General features: G+C 42.1%; 1 protein-coding gene across 2 annotated transcripts in view; it reads left to right on the forward strand.

Annotated features, from left to right (window-relative positions):
* The window catches only part of LOC124286712, a 50,291-nt gene that overhangs the window by 17,574 nt on the left and 16,654 nt on the right, over positions 1-16,063 (forward strand). For both annotated transcript variants that reach the window (XM_046723135.1, XM_046723136.1), the window contains exons 2-10: positions 4,408-8,284; positions 8,779-8,963; positions 11,229-11,399; positions 11,797-11,940; positions 12,494-12,627; positions 12,952-13,158; positions 13,599-13,721; positions 14,175-14,336; positions 15,452-15,548. In XM_046723135.1, coding sequence (XP_046579091.1) covers positions 4,408-8,284; positions 8,779-8,963; positions 11,229-11,399; positions 11,797-11,940; positions 12,494-12,627; positions 12,952-13,158; positions 13,599-13,721; positions 14,175-14,336; positions 15,452-15,548 — 5,100 coding nt within the window. The remainder of the gene's footprint in view (positions 1-4,407; positions 8,285-8,778; positions 8,964-11,228; positions 11,400-11,796; positions 11,941-12,493; positions 12,628-12,951; positions 13,159-13,598; positions 13,722-14,174; positions 14,337-15,451; positions 15,549-16,063) is intronic.

Consider the following 16,063-nt stretch of genomic DNA (forward strand, 5'->3'; position numbering starts at 1 on the left):
ACATGGGTTCAATGTGTGAAGCCCATTTCTAGTGTCTCCCGCCGTGATATTGCTGGAATATTGCTAAAAGCGGAGTGAAACTAAACACACTCACTCACTCTTATAATTATGGAAAGAGGAGTATTTATGAACCTAGAAACCCGGTGTATAACACATTGCATACTATACTCGGCTACTTGATATCATGTTACCACATTTGGCAAAACGAATGAGAGTGTGAACATCTTTCGATCCTAAATATGTTATATTTTAAATAAAAACTTCAAACACGTTCAGAAGTAATATTTTTGACATCACAACTTCACATTCGTTAGGCGATGATATTTTCAATAAAGTGATTACTCAAATAATGACAGGTAAGTAGGTGAATACAAACTGGCACACATGCAATTAAGAAATCAAAAGACCCGGCACAATTTGACACGAATAACACCACTGTTCAATATCATTCGCAATCAGACGATGGCGGCACCGAAACTTTCAGAATGAACAATTGAAAGTGGCAACAGAGATTACAAAACTTTATGCATGATCAACTTCTTATTTTCACAACAAGCATCATTACCGAAACGTCGCCATTGTGAAAATACAGAAGTTGATCATTCATAAAGTTTTGTCATCTCTATACCACCAACTTCTAGAATGCCACTCAAACAAACACACACACCAAAAAAAAATAAAAAAAAAATAAAATAAATAAATAAATAAATAAAAATAAATAAAAAAATGAAAGTGGCAATACAGTGTATTTACTACTTTGGGATTTCAAGAGATTAGGAGGTACCAAAACAAGGGCACCGAGTACAATGGGGAGCCTGACGACAGTGTACTTGGGATGCAAGCGAGACATTTGAAGGCGAGGTCCGCATATTAATCATGCTTTTCCTGAATCTTGTCAATCACGTTGCTGTCAAAAGGGACAGAAAATTCAATGATATAAATAAATTCATTGGCTTTATCAAAAAGGACAAGATCAGGTTTGTTGGCAGGAATTCTTCTGAGGCTGTATATGGGCCTGTTCCAAAGACTTTTGAAAGCATCCTTTTCCATGACGCCCTGGACATGTTCAGGGTCGTACCATGGATGGACCTCGGAGTCAAAGCCACAGGCATGGCGAAGACGGTAGTAAAAGCAACGAGCCATGCCATCATGTCTCTTAAGATATGCTGTTTGTGCCAAGGAAGGGCATCCACTAAAAAGGTGTTGGACAGTCTCTGTAAATTCATTGCTATTTTTATTATTATTATTATTATGTTTTACAGATTAAAAATTGTATGCAGCAGAGAGGGTTCGGGTGATCCTGGCACAGTCAGGCTGGTAAGGCTCATCATCAGCTCAGGGCCCTTGCCCCCTCTACACGCAGCCCAGACAGCGAATGGGACTTCTCCCAGGAAACGCTGCCTAGTCGAACCCACCAAGAACTTTCCGGAGAATATGGAGGCTCCCCAACACTGCAGCCTTCTGCATTACCCAGAGTGTCAGAAGGGCTGTGCTCCCGGTGGAAAACCCGGGCACTCTCCTGATCTGCGCCAAGAGATCAGGAGGTACCAAACCAAGGGCACCGAGAACAATGGGGAGCCTGACGACAGTGTACTTGGGATGCAAGCGAGACATTTCAAAGGCGAGGTCCGCATATTTATCATGCTTTTCCTTAATCTTGCCAATCACATTGGTGTCAAAAGGGACAGAAAATTCTATGATATGAATAAATTCATTGGCTTTATCAAAAAAGGACAAGATCAGGTTTGTTAGCTGGAATTCTTCTGAGGCTGTATATGGGCCTATTCCAGAGAAGTTTGAAAGCATCATTTTCCATGACGCCCTGGACATGTTCAGGGTCGTACCATGGACGGACCTCGGAGTCAAAGCCACAGGCATGGCGGAGACGGTAGTAAAAAACAGCGAGCCATGCCATCATGTCGTTTAAGATATGCTGTTTGTGCCAAGGAAGGGCATCCACTGACAAGGTGTTGGACAGTCTCTGTAAATTCATTGCAAAGTCGACATTTCATGTTAATATTCTCTTTAAGAATCACATTTAGGCGATTACGAGTGGGAAGTGACTGGTCCTGAGCAGCAAAAAGGAAGCCCTCAGTTTCACATTTAAGACCAGCCGACTTCATCCAGGCGAAGGAGTCGGTGGGATTGCTATTCTGTTCCACACACTGCATGTACACACGATGCAATGGCTTCTCAGAAAGCTTCTCCACAAAAGACCGACTCTGGGCAGACTTGGTAAAGGACTTCACCTGGTTTACTCCCATCGCTGTACCGTCCAGCAGTACATTGCCTTCAACAAAGTCAACCTCAAATTTCAAATTCTGTCCAACAACCTTGGCACGCTTAAAATAGCTGTGGAATTCCTTGCTTTCATCATGAGTCTTCACATGCATCACCAGAGGATCATCCGATAAATAAATATGTGCAAAAGTACACAATAAAATTCTGTCATGAAGAGCCTCCACATTAATCAAACCCCGACCTCCAGAATTGATTGGCATGTATAAACGGTTAAGAGAGGAACGAGGGTGGTGGGCTCTGTTATCAGACATGATCCTTCTGGTCAGACGGTCAAGACTCTGGATGTCTTGTTTTGTCCAATCAACTACTCCAAAGGAATAGGAGAGGACTGGCACAGCAAAAGTATTGGTGGCTTTGACCTTGTTACGAGCATTTAGCTCTGAGCTCCAGATTTTCTTTAAACGAGATTTATACTCGGCCCGAAGTTTTTCTTGAATCTGGGCATTCTGGAGCTTGTCGCGAACTTGCATTCCAAGATAGGTGTAGGCCTGATCTTCCACAAGATGCTCAATAACTCCTCCCCCTTGTAACCTGACCGATCCATCATTAGTTACCTTGCCACGTTTCAAATGAAGAGTATTACATTTGTCGAGTCCAAATGTCATACCAATATCATTAGAAAAGGACTCGACAAGGAGAACCTGCTCTTTCAAATTGGAATCTCCTTTGGCAAGGAGTTCGATGTCATCCATGTAAAGGAGATGAGTAAGAGGTGTTGGGGATCTGTGCTGAGGAGGTCCGGGATGGTAACCCTCCTCTTTATTGAGCAGAAAGCTCAAAGGATTTAAAGACAGACAAAAAAGCAAAGGACTAAAGGAATCCCCCTGAAATATTCCCCTTCTGATTGGAATAGATTCCGAAGTCTGCACCTGCCCTTGTGAGTACATCTCAAGTTGAGTTGACCAGCAACTCATTAAAGACTTGAGTAAATCAAGTAGTCGCTCAGGGAGGTCAATACAATGAAGAGACTTCAGAATCCATTCGTGAGGGACAGAGTCATATGCTTTTTTGTAGTCAATCCAGCACATGGAGAGGTTGCGGTGATATGTTTTAGCCTCTTCCAAAATCATTTTCTGTACAAGAAGTTGATCCTTGCACCCCCAACATCCCTTTCTTGCCCCCTTCTGCTCTCTGTAAATTATATCATTGGAAGAGCAGTAAGATGACACGAGGTTTGTCAAACACCCTGTGAATATTTTGTATTGTGTATTCAAACATGTGATAGGGCGGAAGTTTTGGGATCAGTCAAGTCTCCTTTCTTGGGGAGAAGTATTGTGCGACCTTTGCAGAACCATGGAGGAACATCACCTGTGTCCACGAGAGTATTGAAACAGTGCAGTAATGGTGTTTGGACACAGGGGAACAGTTTCCAATACCGGTTTCGAATGCCATCAGGCCCTGGAGCTGTATTAGATTTGGACTTTTTTATAACACTTTTCAGGCAATCTGGTGAGATGTAACAGACAAACGACCTAGTTACCTTCTCATGCATTGCATGATCATAATCACGGACCCATGGTGCCTCAAGGTTACAGTTGCCGGGTACAGACCACAACTGTTTCCAGAACCTTTCATTGGCATCCATGGGAGGCCGTTTGTCATGTTCACCATCACCTTTTGTTTTCAGTTGCCTGTAGAAGTGTTTTTCATTATTTCTAAAAAGTTTATTTTGTTTGATGAATTTATTTTTCTTTTCCCATTTTTTCTTTCTTTCAGTCCAAACCTTTATTTTGGCCTTAAGGGAATCGACAATTTGGAGAAGTATCTTTTCTTTTGTTGTCTTGTATTGTAATTTTAATTTTCTCCAAATTGCCTTTTGCCGTTTTGACATTGGACTCCCTGATGATCTTAACTTCAGGCACAGTTCTATCCAGGAAACGTATTTTCTAGTTTCCGTTAGTTTTACTTGAAACCGGTTTTTCTTTGGTGTATTGTTCTTAGTGTTAGATGTTTTTTTCTTTGGAAACTATGTGAATTTCCTCCAAGGTTCGAGCAGCAGCGTAGACACAACAATTAACTTCATGTAATGAACAGTCCTTTGAAATTATTATTATTATTATTATTATTATTATTACAGTACAGATAACCTCTCCTTTGTCCTTTCAGGAGTCCATGCAGCCTTGTCTGGTGCAGATATCACCGGGGACACAGATGGTTACTTCTTCCTAACGAACAGCGGCTGTACATGCTGTGCTACGGTTACCGTGACAACTACTGGTGGAGGATCATTTACCATAACCAAAGATGGAGCTAACATCGTGACATATACTGTTACGGCTCCTTCTAGTGATGTAACATTGCCTTGTACGGCCATCGGAAACGCACCTGGAATGTACACTGTCACCATGACCGTGACACAAGGAGGAAACTCGCACACCGAAACCATGGTGGCAGTGTACGAGCAGACGTTGGTTGGCTACTCTGTCAGTGCAAGTCAGGTCATTGCTCCTCCATACACGGAAATCACATTCGACATGGCAGTGTCGCAGGGTACCAATGCCTTGTTCACCGTGGACTGTGTCACCAACATCCAACTGATGAAGTCCTGTGATGGGAACACACGAACAGCAACCTACAGTCAAATGTTCAACGATACCGGCAGCCACGTCATTACCACGATGGTGTCCAACTACGGAAGCAAGTTGAGTGAGGTAGTCGTGGTGACTATCATCCATAATATGAACAATGTAGCTATAACTATAGGAAATAACAAACCACAAACGACCGAGGACCCAAACATCAAGGTGACGATGGCAAGTGGAGCCCAGCTACCGATGGGTAACCTGACAGGTTGGCACACCTGTACATCAGACGGATCTCCTGAAGTTGTCGATCTCAGTGGTCTGACAGCTGGTGGTGAGGTAGCTGTACCGTGTGTTTGTAGCACCCAAACCAACAAGACCGTCACCGTCAATGTGAGTACAGAACTTGACTCCATCCAAGAAACCTACGATATCTATTGCTGGGACATGCTTAACATAACTGTTACCCTCGACAAGGACGTGCAACCTATTAATGACGTCGTACCATTTAATATTGAAAACGTTCCCAATTATGGAATTCAGTGGAATATTGATGCATGCCAGAATATACAACTAACAAATACTGAGTCATCGAATTATGGCAGCCTTTACACGGCTAACCCTGTGGACCTCAGCAGTATCATTTACACAGAGATAGGGAACTGCACTTTTCATGCAACGTTCTGGAACGAGATGTACATTGTTGTTCTTGATCTCACCTTCGAGCTGAGTATAGGAATAAACAATCTCACAGCTGTACCTAGTGCGCTGGAGTTGCTGACAGGTGAAGTTTTCACCGTAACTGTTAATGCAACAGGCTTAGACATCTTTTGGGCTGTTGATTTCACAGAAGCAATGGTGGTTCAAAACGGGTGCTCAGGGCTTGTCGCAGAACACAATTTTACATCTGCTGCAATGTACACCATTGAAGTCATGGCATCAAATAGGGTCAACAACAAGAGTACCTCTCTCGAAATTGGCGTAGTATACCCAATAAATGGATACACTGTTACATTAACAGCACCCACAATCCAGTCTTATGAGAACTTGGAAATCAACGCCGCTCTTAGTGCATCGCCAAGCATCCCAATGGGAAATCTTACAATCACAATATCTCCCTGTGGTGATGCGGACTCTAGAGAGTATTTGCCTGTAGCTGCTGGTACTACTGAAAAGTACAACTGCAACTTCACAAAACAAGGTAACTACTCTATTGATGTTACAATCGCATCTCTTGTTTCTTCAGAAAACTTTACAGTTGAAGCTTTCGTCTGCGACAACTTGGCAATAACCATAGATGTAGACAAGCCCGACTGGGCTGTGGGAGATATGGTGAGTGTCAACATGAACACTCTACCATTGTCTGGCTTCAAATACAGAGTCGACATGGGAGATGGTTCCACCATCCACTCAAATGAGGCAGATTCTGTTTTGGACGGCTTGAATACCTTTACTACAATCCCATCACAGGCCTACAATGCACCAGGAATATACACCATCAACCTTTATGCATATAACCATTGCTACTCTGTAACTTCATCGGCAACTATTGTTGTTGAATATGGGATCCCTCCATGCAACTTAGCGGTAGCACCAAACCGAAAATTAATTACGCCGGATGACACAACAACCTTCTCGTTTGTGACTCAATCGGGATCACCAGCGAACAATCCAACCAACGTTACGTGTACGTGGAACCTAGGGGATGGGACACCTGTAACTGATCAGCTCACCAATATGGATTTCGGCTCCAGTGCAACGGGTTACGTCATAACACACGACTACACCACTGCAGAGGGATCTGTGAACTACCAGATAGATTGTCAGAATCGGGTCAGCAATGTCAGTTTTAGCGGGACTGTTGACGTGGTGATTGTACGGGCAGCAGATTTTAGTGTCGCGTTTGCACCTGTTACTCCGTTGCCTGAAGGAACATGCACTAGCTTTGATATTACTCTTGCCTTTCACAATATATCAACAGTGCCAAATAATGTAACGTACAAGGTCGACTACGATGACGGCAATGGGGTATCACCAGAAACTGCCCTTTCCACATATGTTGTTCCTAAAAGCCTCTGTAAACGTGGCGCCTACACCAGCGGAGTTCTGACTGTTATCTATGACGGTGTGTCAGAAGCTAACCCCATATCCTATTCCTTGGGAACTTGTTCACTCAAATTGGTTGGGTCAACGGTCATGGGACTTGTAGGATCAGACTCCTTCAGTTTCACACTTGCGAATCACCTAGCCACAGAACAAATAACGGTCACAATAGACTGGAAAGATGGAAATACTGAAGATAAGACGCTGACTGGTGGGCAGTCTATGTCTGTCACACATACCTTTGGTACACATGGTTACAAGAAGCCTTCATACAGTACCACTACCAGCTTGGGTAGCGATGGAGCTTCACTGGAAGAGGAGCTGTACGTCATGTATCCTGTGGACAACCTGGAGCTTGAGATCCCAGAACCGATTCTCCTTGGCGTGACCATTGAACCGAACATAAAATACAGCGGAAGTAACTCCTTGATAAATGTAACCTGTAACGTTACATATGACGCAACTACCAATGAACTTATGACAGGAGTTGATCTAACACCTACTAGTAACATTGCAACAGCAGTTGGGAACATGTACATGGCTATCCAAGAGGAAACTATAACCGTGGTGTGTTCCAATCCACTCACCAGCAAAACATTGAATGCTACTTTTGAAGTTTCAAGTGACTGCTTCCTGGCTCCAGACATATTTGAGTCGATACACCGACGGATTGACACGCCGATGAGAGTCTACAGATCTTCCTTGCCCACACTTACAGCTCGTGTAAAACTATCTGATAAATGCAAGAACACAACAGAGTTTGACTTTCAGTGGACGTTCCAGAAACAAAATCCTGTCACCCTAGTATTTGAACCCTACACTACTATAGAAACACCAAATAAGATTTCCATGAACCTCGCCACCTCTTCGATTGAAGAAGGGTTCTACTTGATTCAACTTTACATGAAGTTGGTGCAACGTGAGAATGACTATCTGCAAGACAAACAGTACATGAAGATTGTTAATCCTCCGCTTGTGTGCAGTATCGTTGGTGGAGACTTCACTATGCATGGGAGAACAGAAACACTTGTTCTTGACGCGAAAACTAACTCTTACGACCCTTTAAATGGAATTAATCAGAGCCCCGGGCTGGACTTTTCTTGGGCCTGCTTTGTGGTTGGCAACTGCGAGGATGCAGAGGCATATACGTTGCCCAAGAGTACCGACAAAAGCTATCAAAACAAACCAGATTGTGGCCTTACCTTTCAAACTGAGGGCTACATTGAAGTAGATACCACACCTTTAGATGCTGGGAAGTGTTACGTATTCGAACAGACAATAAGCAAGGGCTCTCGAAATGCCAGCTCTATACAAGTGGTCAATGTGACGGCGATGGCACCCTGTAAACTTGCTATGATGTGAGTATACCACATAGTTTTGATTTGCAGTAAATTGTTTTCACTAAATAATCCAAGTTATGGAAAGGGCTTTGTGTCTAATAGTTAGTTTTCAATATAAAACTGAAATCACTTCATTACAGGAACTGATGTTCTTCTTATTTAAAAACATAAAAAGAAACATCATCATCACCATCATCATCATCATCATCACACACACACCATAGCCGTAGATTATGAACGGTCCCTTATATATCGAATATGTATACAAGAGTGTGTAAATGGCAACAGAAGTGGATGTAAAGATTTACCTTCATTCCTAATGTATATAAATATTATTGCTGAAAGTTGAAGTGCAGTATATCCTATCTTACCTATCTGGACTGTAAATATGTGATAAAAGGATTATTCCTTCTGAAGCCAGGTTATATCTTCTGATTACCGAATATTGGGAACTACTATAACAGAACATGATATTTGTCATACATTTTAGGTAATGGAACGTATCTTTCCAGGTGTTTGAAAAACTGCATGGGGAAGGTTACACCCGAGGAGCCAACAGCGTTCGAAGTGAATATAATATGTGACGGTGCCACTAAGGAGCAAATAGATGCTGCAGTATATAGATGGACTCTGTCGCAGTTTGACTTTTCTACTAATCAGTACAATGACATTACCTGGGACAGTAACTTCCTACGGCGTAAGTGGTATTTTAATGATCGGTATGTTATGAGTTACACACGTTATCGTTATGGTGTACATACCGGGGCGACGTTCCAGGAAGCGCTGGGACGATGTAGCTCCCATACTCTAACACAATATATCGTAGATCCTATACACTAACACGATATATCGTAGCTCCCCTACCCTAACACGATATATCGTAGCTCCCATACCCTTACACGATATATCGTAGATCCCATACTCTAACACGATATATCGTAGCTCTTATACACTAACACGATATATCGTAGCTCCTATACACTAACACGATATATCGTAGCTCCCATACCCTAACACGATATATCGTAGATCCTATACTCTAACACGATATATCGTAGCTCATATACACTAACACGATATATCGTAGCTCCTATACACTAACACGATATATCGTAGCTCTAATACCCTGAGACGATATATCGTAGCTCCCATACTCTAACATGATATATCGTAGCTCCGATACACTAACACGATATATCGTAGATCCTATACCCTAACACGATATATCGTAGATCCTATACACTAACACGATATATCGTAGCTCCTATACACTGAGACGATATATCGTAGCTCCCATACTCTAACACGATATATCGTAGATCCTATACACTAACACGATATATCGTAGCTCCTATACAATGAGACGATATATAGTAGCTCCCATACACTAACACCATATATCGTAGCTCGCATACTCTAACACGATATATCGTAGCTCGCATACTCTAACACGATATATCGTAGCTCGCATACTCTAACACGATATATCGTAGATCCTATACTCTAACACCATATATCGTAGCTCGCATACTCTAACACGATATATCGTAGCTCCCATACCCTAACACGATATATCGTAGATCCTATACTCTAACACGATATATCGTAGCTTCTATACACTAACACGATATATCGTAGATCCTATACACTAACACGATATATCGTAGCTCCTATACACTGAGACGACATATCGTAGCTCCCATACTCTAACGCGATATATCGTAGCTCCTATACACTAACACGATATATCGTAGCTCGCATACTCTAACACGATATATCGTAGCTCGCATACTCTAACACCATATATCGTAGCTCGCATACTCTAACACGATATATCGTAGCTCCCATACCCTAACACGATATATCGTAGATCCTATACTCTAACACGATATATCGTAGCTCCTATACACTAACACGATATATCGTAGATCCTAAACACTAACACGATATATCGTAGCTCCTATACACTAACACGATATATCGTAGCTCCCATACTCTAACATGATATATCGTAGCTCCTATACACTGAGACGATATATCGTAGATCCTATACACTAACACGATATATCGTAGCTCCTATACACTAACACGATATATCGTAGCTCCTATACACTGAGACGATATATCGTAGCTCCCATACTCTAACACGATATATCGTAGATCCTATACACTAACACGATATATCGTAGCTCCCATACTGTAACACGATATATCGTAGATCCTATACACTAACACGAGATATCGTAGCTCCTATACACTAACACGATATATCGTAGCTCCTATACACTGAGACGATATATCGTAGCTCCCATACACTAACACCATATATCGTAGCTCGCATACTCTAACACGATATATCGTAGCTCGCATACTCTAACACGATATATCGTAGCTCGCATACTCTAACACGATATATCGAAGCCCCCTATCCACATTTCAAACCACTGCTGTTGACATTTGTAGGCATTTTGTCATTATGGTTGACATATTTTACTCTTGTTGTAAGGTAATCTGTCTTGCAACCGTCTGTAGGTCATCAGAAGGGCAACATGGGTGAGAATAGCACGTGGCATATGACGTCACTTCCTCCATTTGTAAATCCTGATATCTGTACTGACAAGTCAGTGTGGACAGCCAGTCACATGCATTTGCAGCCCAATATGAGTACCAAAGCAAATACGTGTATACACATACATCCTGCTAGTTACCAATCCGAATGTCTTAAACCACTGCATCGACGGATTCCAACATCCTGTATTTGCAAGCAGGGAATGTGGACAAAGCTCATATATAACCCACAATATCAACTTTACTCGTTTAAACTGCCAGGCAACTTATTATGACAAAAATTATAAATGAAAGGAGGCTTAGAACGTCTTCCGATTGTTCCTATCAGCATGATAATAGTAAATCATTACACGCCATCACACGTCATGACACATCATTGTATGTTATATTTCAGTACCTACCGATTCGGTGTTTGAGTTGAAGCATAACTATTTCACGGCCGGGGCGAGCTACAGGCTACAGATTACAGCGGAGGCAGCAGGGCGTCCCCAAAACAGGGCATACAAGACATTAGTGACTAATGAAGAACCCAGAGGCGGGACCTGTTCCATCTCACCACTACAAGGTAAGCCTTCAGTCTTCGGAATCAGAACTGCAAAGAACACTTACCTTTGAAAGTACTTTCCAGATAACGACGACCATTTTCCGTTGAACTCAACACAACCACGTGGTCTATCACATATTTAACTCATCACAACCACGTGGTCTATCACATATTTAACTCATCACAACCACGTGGTCTATCACATATTTAACTCATCACAACCACGTGGTCTATCACATATTTAACTCATCACAACCACGTGGTCTATCACATATTTAACTCATCACAACCACTTTGTGATCTGTCGCTCTAACAACCCCATCCCCTACCCCACACCCCACCCACCCCACCCCACCCCCACCACCCGACAGTCTGCTTTTCAGCTGCTATATTGCTGACCTGCCTTGTGTCTATGTAGGTGTGTTCCTCAACACTACATTCTCGGTCATTTGTGACGGCTGGATGGATGAAGGTATCCGAAATGAAAAGGATGATGCAATTGACATTCAGGAACCACTCAAGTTGAAGCTGATGCAAGATGGCAACCTTCTAAGCACAACAGGTTTGTGTCTACTCTCATACAACGAATGCTAATATGTCAGTCAGTATTTAGTATTCTTGATAATATGAGTGTCGTTTTCAAATGGACCAGGAAAAGTCACCTCGTTGACCGTAGGACACTCGCATCTGCTTGTCTCGGGTTTGATCTTCATATTTGCTCAGATTATAATACTTTGGTCAGTTTGAAACATACCTAAGCTCTGTGAAGTTCTGGGAGTGAGTGAGTGAGTATGGTTTTACGCCGCTTTTAGCAATATTCCAGCAATATCACGGCGGCGGACACCAGAAATGGGCTTAACACATTGTGCCCATGTGGGGAATCGAACCCGGGTCTTCGGCGTGACGAGCCAACGCTTTAACCACTAAGCTACCCCACCGCCCCCGAAGTTCTGGGAGTCTTTGGCAATGACGTCATCATATACAGTATGGAGCAGGGGCACTGTACTGCTGTACCAAGGGTTGTAGCGGGTAGGTTCCAACCTGTGTCACCAAATCCTGACACACAAGAAGCCTTGTTAACCTTACCATTATTTCCTGCTCAATTTCCACTGCAGACTTCACACGCAAAGTGTCACATGCGGCCGTGGACTTGAAGGTCGGAACCGAGGCAAACAATTTCGACACTGTTGTTAAAATGATCGTCTTTGACTTATTTGGCGGCGAGGCTGTGTTTACTGAGACAGTCAAGGTAGAGCATAAACAGTTTCCGTTTCCTTTCACAGTTTATCTTAAGAATTGAATCATATTTTTCAACGACACCTCCGTTTCCCCTGACTTGTTAAGATGTAATATGTAGGTTGCATGATTCGTCTTTTGCTTAATACGTAGCTCCACGCAACTTGGCTCCTAACGTACAGTTTTCCACCAAGTCGACAAAGCTCACAATATCTATGAGGAAATGGTTGTCTAGAGTTACGCAAGTCAGGCCAATTGTCTGTAACTATATATATAATACCATGTGAATATTAATAGTTACTCACATGTCTGTTTCCTTCATCCTTTGTGAACACAGGTCGAGAACAGCATGCCCACGGTCCCCTCCTTCGGGACAGCGGCAGCAAACTCTAACCTAAGCCCTGAGGAACAAGAACAGCAACAAGCCGAATTCACTAACTACCTGACGGACGCTCAAGATATTGTCAGTATGTCAGAGGGCAACGGTGCACCTCTTGACACAGCGGTCATTATATCATCATACGCACAGGCAATAAACTCCGTTGTAAGTATATCATTCATGTTTAGGACATATATCTAATCTAAATCAATGTGACATAACGGGAAGAGGTCCACGGTGTTTATGCAAAGGTTTCTTATGATTAAGGCAATACGGAGGCTGGTGCCAGTAAGGATGGACAGGCTTTGCCTTATCGCGAACAATTTGTCATGACACATGATTTTCTTTGGTCCATTCCTGTGTTTTTCACAGCAATTTTGTCCTTTACACCAAATGGAATCTGTTTATGAGAACAGCCATGGCGTTTTTCTGATTTGGGGAAGCTTTCTATTGCTTTTAGTCAATAGAAAGTGACCGGCATTCTGGTACATGTAGTTCCATTCATTTTTTACAACGTAGAGCTGGAGGAAGAAACTGTATAAATAGACTATTTCTTAATTTACCGTGTTAACGTTTAACTCATTACCACCCAATCTTGTTCCTAGACGTTTCCGACAGTTAATTCTGATGACGTGACCCAAGTCACCAATGAAAACGCTGACGCTGAGCTGTCCCGAACACTTGAAGCAGGAACACAGGTCAACCCCATGTTAGAAAAGATTCAAGGAGTGAGTAGAAAGAGTCTCCAGGCAGTCTCCAATGTTGGCCTGTGAGGCAATCTAGCGTAAAATGCATTGTGCCATTGATCTTGGTTCGATTCACTTTGTACATTTGTGAAGGCATTGCTTCTAAGGGCTGAAATATCACTGAAACTGTCGTAAAAATAAATTGAAAATCGTTATGGCTTGATTGAAATAGGTTAATAACATATGCACTGAAACATAAGAATCAAGTTACTTAAACATTCCCTTTATTTCGCATAACAATTTTCGAGCAAAAGCCTCTATCAGCTCCCTTTTACCTTGTGATGTTGGGACGCGACGGGATGTCGTTGTCTTTTAGTCAGTACGCAGTTACGTCTCAAGGACCTACCTACTTCTTCAGCCCTCATAGTATTCCATTTCTGTTTAGACTAACGGCAACACCGGTTCACTAATTAAATACTATCCTCTTTAAAACAGGTCAATGAGGCATTCGTTACTTCACTCAAGGCAGGAATTGAGAACGAACTACAGCTGTTGGAAAATTCAAGCAAGACGCCAAGTGCCGACACTGTTATTACATTTGCATCCAGCCTGGCCACAGTTGTCGCTAACCCAGCGCTCCTCAGTGATGACGCTGTCGTACGTACTGAAAGGGTGTTTGTCTCGTTGGGGTTCACAAATGCACTCGTACCACTAGACGGCGGTGCTATTCAAATTTGCAATTCCTCTAGAGATTTCCGATATGAGAAACAACCGTAAATTCAAATGTTCTATTGAATCAATTTTTACCGACATCATAGTGGTTATTTTCCCGTACTATTGGACTCGTTTAGTTGCTTTAGCAGATACCTATCTGTAGGACTATTTCGGCATTTCTGTGTGAAGGATATATAGGGTAGTTTGGTCTGTTTTAAATGAGATTCAAGTATCTAAAACGCAACTGCACGAGTATTGTCAGAATAAACATTCAGCATAAAGCAATCTAGCAAGAGGATTTTATCACACATAAATAACTCTTTTCAGCTTTGCATTTTATTTGCTGGGATGTTTCATAAATAATATATATTTTATGAATTCTCATTATAACCAGTCAGACTTTGATTGATTTACGGTACATTCTACCATGACTTCAGTAAGCACTGGATTGTGATTGGTTAATTAAAGTCATTCAGAGGTATATAATCACGTTATACAGGTCTCTGTTTTCCGTGCGCAATCATACATGGTTTTCGGTAATGCACTATTTTTGTCTGCCCACTAACATGGCGGACACCAAACAACCTACCGATGCATCGATAAATTACGGCGATTTTACTGTCGGAAATTACACATTTGTCTTTAAAGATGGATTTAGCGATGACGGGCTCGACTCACTACTTGCGTAAATCCCAGCTACGCGTTCGGTTTTAAATGAAATTTAGAGCTATTATAATTTCGTTATATACCTCTGATTTTCCCACACAGTAGGTTTATCTCCTAATTATTTACGGGAATTAATATTAGAGGCGACAAACCCTTTCCACATCCATGACAAATCTCTGTTATAAGCATGTGTATGTTTCTTTGTTTGGTTAACGACACACTCACAGTTCCACAGCTGTCTGGGGCCGGACTGTAATTAATCGAGTCTGGACCAGACATTCCAGTGATTGCCGTATGAGATGTGATGACACAGCATGTGATTATGAATCACTACCACATAGTGATGACTCGAGATGTTCGCGAAAGGTTATCTCCATAACTATGTGTTTCAGGGGGGTGCTGGGGAAGCTCTGCAAATGCTTTCAGCAGTAATGGCATCTGTTGCGAATTCAACCCTCAGTACAGTGGCCGTGGAGAAAATGCAGAAAGGTCAGTTTCTCTGTTTACCTTTTAAACAAGGCCCACCATGATAGCCAAACACTGTATCAGGATATGTAATTATTTACGATGTAGTCACACAACCACACAACTGTCAGATAGTTATGAAGGAATATCTTAAATATATATAATTAAATATAATAAATAAAATCACTCTCGATTATCTCATGAAACTGATTCCCCGAGGTATCTGATTAGATGAAAGGATTACTGATAATGAGTGACGACACCAGGTGTTCAAGACAAGTGTTTACTAATGATGCCCAACACTATCAGTTTCACCCACCGTTTTCACAATTTGCAAAGTATGTGTTTGTTCTTGCGTTCCCTGCAGCAGTCCTGCACTGTATATTGTAAATAATCGAGACCGGTTTTAACTGTATGATGTAAATGTGAAACCATTGCAAGCCGTGAGTCTGCCCTATGCAGCTGTTGGTGAATACTGTTCAGACAATACCAATATCGCAATGACGTACGATAGGCCACAGTAAACACTTCTTTATCGT

This window comes from Haliotis rubra, unplaced genomic scaffold (assembly GCF_003918875.1).
Source record: "Haliotis rubra isolate DU_JTF1 unplaced genomic scaffold, ASM391887v1 Scf39, whole genome shotgun sequence".
In the NCBI taxonomy this organism is placed as follows: domain Eukaryota; kingdom Metazoa; phylum Mollusca; class Gastropoda; order Lepetellida; family Haliotidae; genus Haliotis; species Haliotis rubra.